This window comes from Engraulis encrasicolus, chromosome 24, assembly GCF_034702125.1.
Source record: "Engraulis encrasicolus isolate BLACKSEA-1 chromosome 24, IST_EnEncr_1.0, whole genome shotgun sequence".
Taxonomy (NCBI): Eukaryota; Metazoa; Chordata; class Actinopteri; order Clupeiformes; family Engraulidae; genus Engraulis; species Engraulis encrasicolus.
Window position 1 is genome coordinate 38,097,778 of NC_085880.1, and position 7,500 is coordinate 38,105,277.

The 7,500-nt window shown below is 44.0% G+C and overlaps 1 protein-coding gene across 1 annotated transcript in view; it reads left to right on the top strand.

Moving 5' to 3' along the window:
- slc18a2 (solute carrier family 18 member 2) overlaps window positions 1–7,500 on the top strand; it is a 42,718-nt gene that overhangs the window by 19,730 nt on the left and 15,488 nt on the right. Inside the window, exon 9 of the mRNA XM_063190966.1 lies at window positions 6,329–6,389. Within this exon, the coding sequence (XP_063047036.1) occupies window positions 6,329–6,389 (61 nt within the window). The remainder of the gene's footprint in view (window positions 1–6,328; window positions 6,390–7,500) is intronic.

The window sequence follows — 7,500 nt, forward strand, 5'->3', positions numbered from 1 at the left end:
TGTCAGCAGGGAAAATAACCGACGGTTGGTGTCCTCATGCGTCATACAAGAACCAAGTGGTTGTTTCAAGGCAATTGAATGAACTGAATGAAAATTGAATGAAATTATCGTACATCATGTTTTTTTGATCGTACAGAGGACAAAATGGACATAATTATGGTACAAATACGATAAATATCGTACATCTGCTGGTATACTCTGTTCTGTTCAGACTAAATATCCAAGACAGAATACTTTAATAGTAGACTTGCCTTGGCGATTTTATGTCTGGGTTGATGCACAAACCCACAAAACCACATCAGAGCCGAATATTGTGAGGCAAGGCAAGGCAAGTTTATTTGTATAGCGCATTTCGTACACAGGTGCAACTCAATGTGCTTCACAAAAAACAAATGCATAAAGAAAGGAAACAAGAAATAAAGAAATAAATTAGGGTCAAATAAATGTAAAACATCAAGAACACATGGTAAATTAAAAATAAGAATGAAAACATATCATTTAAGCTAGAGGAAAGTATATGAGAACAGCTTTGTCTTGAGTCTAGATTTAAAGCTATCAATAGTGGGTGCATTTTTGAGGAAGGGCCAGAAGTTCTCCCGAGAGCAGTAGAGCTAAGCTCTGGCCATCCTACTGAAGAAGAGGAGGGCTCAGCTCAGGACCGCTGACAGTATTTTGGCCGGGCCTAAGACAAAGTCATCTGTAAGACCCCGTCCCTCAATACATGCAATGTAATGAGGACCCAATTATGGGCCCCCTCTAACCCTGGGCCAGGGACAACGTACCCCTTTGCTCCTCCTCGTTTACGATTTCCCTGGCTTGTCTGACACGTTAAGACTGTGATGTTTATGAGTGCACTTAAAGACGCGCTCGCCTTGGTTAGCCACACACCAGTACGCTTGGTCATGAAGCCATTAAAACAGTGTAGCGGCCAGCAGCACTGTAGCTGGAGAATAGAGATCAGGGAGCAGGGGAAACCATGCTTGGTCCTCAACATGTTTGAAGCTGGTGGCAAGTGTTAAGTGAGTCGTGTTTGTGTTAGTATGTTGTGCATTCACTCATCTGAAATAGTGTTATGCAGTATCACATAGAAAACAGAGATATCCTCCGCGCTCCTGCGCTTCACAATCTGGTGCGTCACAGGAAAGGACTTGGTAAATGCAGGGGAAGAAAGGAGTCACTGGAGACTCTGAAGAAGACATGAGAATGCTGGAACATTAGTCTTGCCACTTGCCCAATAAAACAAGTGAACTTCCACAGTGGTGTAGTCTACTTTTTATGGTGGGTATACTGTATGTTTGAACATTTTTTGAAGTGGGTATACTGTATATATTTGTGCCATTCAAAGTAATGGATCAATCAATACTGAAATCCCTGAAATTTAGAAGTGGGTATACTCCACCTGCGTTCTACGTAGACTATACCACATCTGAAGATGCTACGGTGACTCCTTTCTTTCCCTGCATAGCATACAGTGTGTTCCTTATCCATCACCTGTTGTGTTTCATTATACGTGACTCATGAGGCCAGGCAATACATTGGGGCAATACATTGGGGCAATACATTGGGGCAATACATTGGGGCCATTAACCCATTGATGCTGGATGTTGCATTGCGCAACATGACCCTGGCGCCTGGAGCTGCATGACGCAGCATTACATTCAGGCTCATGAGATTTGAGATATTTTTATTAAAATGTTGGCCTGTTAGAGCTAAATTAACACATTGTAATGCAAGATGAGTGTCTTAGCGGTTAAGTGCAACTTATCTCGTGTTTTTATATGCTTCAGAGGCTGAGATATTCAGGTTTTTCTAAGCAGAAAGTACCATTTCCTAAAAAGGGCATAAGCATTTAGCACCCATTTCTGCAGCTGCTTCAGGCATCAATGGGTTAAGCCATCAAACAAAAGCACACTGTAAGAGAGTGGAGTATCAGGGAAAAGAGAAAAAGACTTTCAGTCTCACTTAATAATAATAATACATATGTTTTTTGTTTTGTTTTAAATAGCTCTTTTCAGACGCTTGTGACAAAGGTGGTGTTGGTGGTGAGTGGTGTCCAGGGCAGGTCTGAACTGGGACAAAAAAAAAAACAGGCTGGACATGTTCAGCCAAGACCGTTCCACCAGGCAATTGAGAGAGACAATGAAGCCTGTGAAAGTATTCTATAGTCATCTATTACAAGCTTTTTTTTACCACAACAGGCAAAATGTATATTTTAATCTGACTCAGACAGGTCAGCTGTAGCAGCATGAGGACTGATACCACCACATTGAGGGAAAGGACCAGGCTAAAATCAGGCTAAAATCATAAACGGTCCACTGTGTAAATGCCCTGTATGCCTTATGGCTAATCCAACTATGGCCGAGGGATAGTGTCACGGCTCACTAGCTAGCGGAGTGTTTCTCAACGGGGGCACTGCAGCCCCCCAGGGGGCCTTGGGAGGCCGAGGGTGGAGCGTTGAGAGGGATACAGCTGAGTGGGGGCGGTGCTTGGTTCCTATTGGGGGGACATTAGTCTTATTTAGTTTAGTCTTATTAGTTTTATTTTTCAATACTAAGTGGAGTGTTGGCAGACTTATGATGAGGTCAAGGGGGTGTTTGTTCAAAAAAGGTTGAGAACCACTGAACCACTGAGCAACGTAGATGTGGGGGGTGATTGGCAGGGCGTCATTGTTGCGGCCCCCTTCCCTTCATTAGTGTAGGCTTTTAATTAGATTCAGGCCCGCACAAAAGGACAGCCGAGCCGAGAGTGACGGAACAGAAAGAGAAGCAAAGTGAGGCTTTCGCTCTGCCCAACACCTCCTCATGCTCGAACGCCAACTCACTCCCATAGCCCATAGGAGAGTACTGGAGAGGCGAGAGAGAGGGAGAGAGAGATGGAGAGAGATGGAGAAAGGGAGGGAGACATAGAGAGAAGGACAGAGGTAGGTAGAGAGAGAGAGAGAGATGGATAGTGAGCAAGAAAGAGAGATGTTGGGAGCAAGAGATGGGTGAGAGAGAGAGAGAGAGAGAGAGAGAGAGAGAGAGAGAGAGAGAGAGAGAGAGAGAGAGAGAGAGAGAGAGAGAGAGAGAGAGAGAGAGAGAGAGAGAGAGAGAGAAGGATTGCAATTAGAGCTTTGTGGGCTAATTATGAGGTGTCTGTAGATGGGCATGTTTGATGGCTCTGCTGTTCTCCGTCTCCGTGGCTGCGGGTGTTGTTTGAAGGGTCCATTTGGAGGCATCAATGTTGAAGATCCTTTGAAGGATCATAAGGTGTATGTAAGTTTGTCTGTACATATGGTGTATAGCAGGCTGCGATTTGTCGGAAAACCAGAAGGGGGGATTTGTTTCAGATTTTAAGCAATATCAATGGAATTACATTAAACTACGAGTAAAATTATGTAGAAAAAGTGGCGATATCAAAACCAGAAGAGGGGATAATCCCCCCCATCCCCCCCTACAAATCGCACCCATATGTACTAGGTAGGTGTAATTGGAGTAGATCTGTACACACAATGAAAAAATGTGATGTCAGGTTAATCACTGATGACAAGAAAGCGATATGTATACCATTGAAAAATTCTCCATTACTTTTTAAACACAATTTCAATGGTTCACTAATTTGGATTTAGCATGTACGTGTGCATACCTTATCTTCGTTCTCGCTGGAGAACGGAGTTCTCGTGATCATGCCGCTCTTGCAGCTAAGTGGCTGTCCACGCGGTGGACTGATCATCAAAGTGCTCATCGGGGTCCGCACTGACCACCGCACTCGAGAAGCTGGGAGATTATGCGGCGTATTAGGCAAGATCGCTGGCCGTGGTGCTGAAGTACTGCCACGGCCGAGAAATGACTATGCAGTAAACATTCTCAAGCTCGGGAGTACGGGGCGCCACTGACAGCTCGGGCAGTATCTGCGCCCACAGATCTGTGCGAGCTCTGTGCGGACACCCACTGGCAGATGATGGTCGGAGAGCAATGGATCGAGGTCAACTGGGGGGAAGCTAGGGCAAGACGCCTGACGAAGCGATCAAACAGCGGCGGAAGGGAGGCGAACGGGGAGGTGGTGGGTGCGAGTAAGAAAGAAAATTTCTGACTGGAGACAGGTGATCGGAGAATAAATGCTGTATACTGTAATTAAGGGGCGTTCCAAATTTCAGTACGCTGAAATTCCACCGAATGACGGCAGAGCGGAGAATGACATGCAGCTGGTTAAATAGGTGGGCGTATCTTTCGCACAGAATTCAGACGAATGACAGTTGAGCGGAGAATAGAATGCAGGTGGTAAATTAGGTGTGCCAAATTTCATTTTGCTTCTCCCAAACTTTCGTTTATAACAAAACGTGCATTTAGTGAAGATGTCACATTGGGGGAATCTTCCTCAGCAGAGAGGCTATAGAATCTTGGGGTCTCCAGTCCCCAACCTGATGTCATGCACTGCTTTATGGTGAAAGAATAACTGCCACTTTTTCATCTAATATTGTGTTTTTTGCTACCCAAGCAAGTCAAATACAACATATGGAATAATTGTTTGAATGTGTACTACTAGCAAGAAAGTTTTAACCGGCACGACCACCTATAACTCAGAATGAATTCCATTTCAGATAACATGTGGTACCGTTCAAAAATAGTGTACATTTTACTCTATAATCAGCTTCAGAATTGTCAGAGTGAATTCTACTCAGCATAGTGTCAACACCATCACTTTAGAGCGGGTAATCATCGCGCTGTAGAGTTGCAATGAGACTAGCCACCTGTAGTTATGTAGTTGACCTTGGCTTTTGACTCCACTGTTGGAGTGAGTTGAGTCCCCACACTGTTGGAAATGCTCTACCAGGAGTTATACACTATTTTTATATATTATATACTAGACTCTATATATATTTACTCTGCACTTTTGACACCCCTTCCTTATTGCACATTAGCTCTATCTCAGTCTATCAGTACATAAAGTGTATCTTGGTGTGTTTGTGGTGTATCTAACACCCTAACCCTGCTGTCGGCTGTTATCTCGAGCTTGCCTGGTCTTGCGTTACCGTCATACTAATGTCATTTGAACAGCCAAATTGAGAGACGAAGGTTTGGAGACCAAAAAAACCCAAGAAAACGATGGGTTTGTGGGAGGGCTTTTCTAGGAATAGATCACCGAAAATGGGGACTGTTCCTGTAAAAGAGCCATTTGGTCAGTGTGCTGCTAACCTTGTTGCTTTCCTCCACCCCTCGGCCTTGCTGTTTTACTTCTCACGGGCAAATATCCATTGATAACTGCACTGTTGAGGTCTTTAAGCCTTTAACTGTATTTTTTTTAGCACAAGTGTTACATGTGTTCAATACAAATAAATAATACTACAGGCTCTTATAGTGTCAGTAAAAAGTCTACACACCCCTTGTTCAAATGGCAAGTTTTGTAATGTATAATTTGTATAAATATATTTTGTAACAAATAATTTCACCTTTTTTCCACCTTTGATAAACTATTAGCCTGTACAATGCAACTGAAAAACAAACTTTATAGGGAAAAAATAGAAAATAGAAAATAAATGAACTTAAATTAATATGGTTACACCATTAAACTAAAGCTTCATTGCTGCACTTTTGGCTTTTATTACAGAGCTCAGTCTTTTTGGGAGTCTATCAGCGTGGTACATGTTGATGTGGCAATACTTTTCCACTCCTCTTTGCAAAAGCATTCCAAATCTGACAGACTGCGAGGGCATCTCCTGTGCACGGTTCTCTTCAGATCACCCCTCAGATGTTTGATGGGATTCAGGTCTGTCTGTCAGGTCTGTCTCTAGCTGGGCTAGCCTGGGCGAAAGCTGACTGCTGACTCCATCAAACAGTCTGGCGAAATCTAAGAGGAGTCCGTCTCCATGGAGGGTGGAAATGGTATGAGCTTACTCTGCCATTCCGAATTCAAATTGTGCTTTATTATCAGTCTTGTTATGATGTAGTGTTGCAAAAGCATACAAATAACAAGACAAAAGTGTAGTGTTACCTTAACCAATCAGTAACAGACTCTGCGGGTGAGTTCTGTGTCACCGCTCTCAAGTCAAAATCTTTGGGTGGAAGTACGTAGGATGGCATCGCCAGGCCATAGCTGGGCCGCTCCAAGCCCTAAATTTTATTCTGATGAGGCCCATTCTTTTGTGATGTTACAGTTTATTAAAAGTGGAAAAAGTTATTATTGGCATTTAAATGATTTGTCTTTCTGTCATTTTTTAATATCACAAAAACTTAACATTTGAACAGGGGTGTGTCAGGTTTTTACAGACACTGTATGTAGAATCACTAACAGAGACAAGTCAATAAATGAATCCAAATCTCACATGCATGTTCTCCTGCATCATTTTCAGAGTCAGCAAGGCACGCCACTGCTGACACTGATGAAAGATCCCTACATTCTCATCGCTGCCGGTAAGCAAATCGGCTTATTGCTAAACCTGCTGCACTCGTTTGTTTTTTGTTTTTTTTCACGGCAGCCATTTTGCCCTTTTCAGATTTGTATTTAAAAAAAGAAGGATCAAAGGGCCATTATGCATGTCTGAGGGAAAGAGGGAGGGAGAGAGAGAGAGAGAGAGAGAGAGAGAGAGAGAGAGAGAGAGAGAGAGAGAGAGAGAGATGCATGGGTGGGTGGTGGTGGTGGCAGGTGTGTGGGGGGGGAGGGTTATTCAATGGGCTGCAAAAAGAACTGATCTGAATATCCTGTTTTCTATTAAGAGTGCTGTACAAGGAACCAAACCATCCGAATAAATAACACAACCAGGGCTGAATTAATGCACAGGCTAGATATGGCTGCAGGCAGCCTAGGGCCCCCCACCTGCAAGGGGGCCCCTGATGGGCCAAAAGTGAAAAATTGCAGAACTGTGACGGAGGTCATCTTGCACCTGTTCGTCCCCTAGGGGATCGAACCTGCGACCTCGTCAACTACAGCAATCCGGCAATGGGGGACAGTATGATACCGCTGGACCAAGAGTCTTTCAGTCCAACGGCATCGACACTGTATGAGGCTTTGGGAGGGAGGTTTACTAACGTTCCACGCCAACTCTAGTTAGCCTCCGTTACACGTACAGTTGGTAGCCATGTTATACTCAATTCCTACCTCCTAATTATGACACTGTCTATGTACATTTGTTACGAAATTTGCCTTCTGAGGGGCCCCACAGCAACCTGTAGCCAAGGGGCCCCAGGCCATCTTAATCCGGCGCTGAAGACAACACTGGCCATAGCTCACCACAGCTGCATAAAACATAGCATATTGTCTTGAGATGACATTTTTAAGGTGTATGTGTCAGTGTACGTGCACGGCACGCTGGTATGAATGCGTGCGTGCAGTGCGTTTGTGTATGCGTGACAGATGTGCATACTGGTGTGGTGTGTATGTGCGCGCGTAATGCATGTGTGTGTATGTGTGGGTGCGTGCGTATGTGCATGCGGGCAGAGGTCAGCATCATCATGGAGTGCATATGAAGAGTTCAGATGCAAAACCCCCTAACTCCATATAAATAAAATAAAAAAATATGCAAAT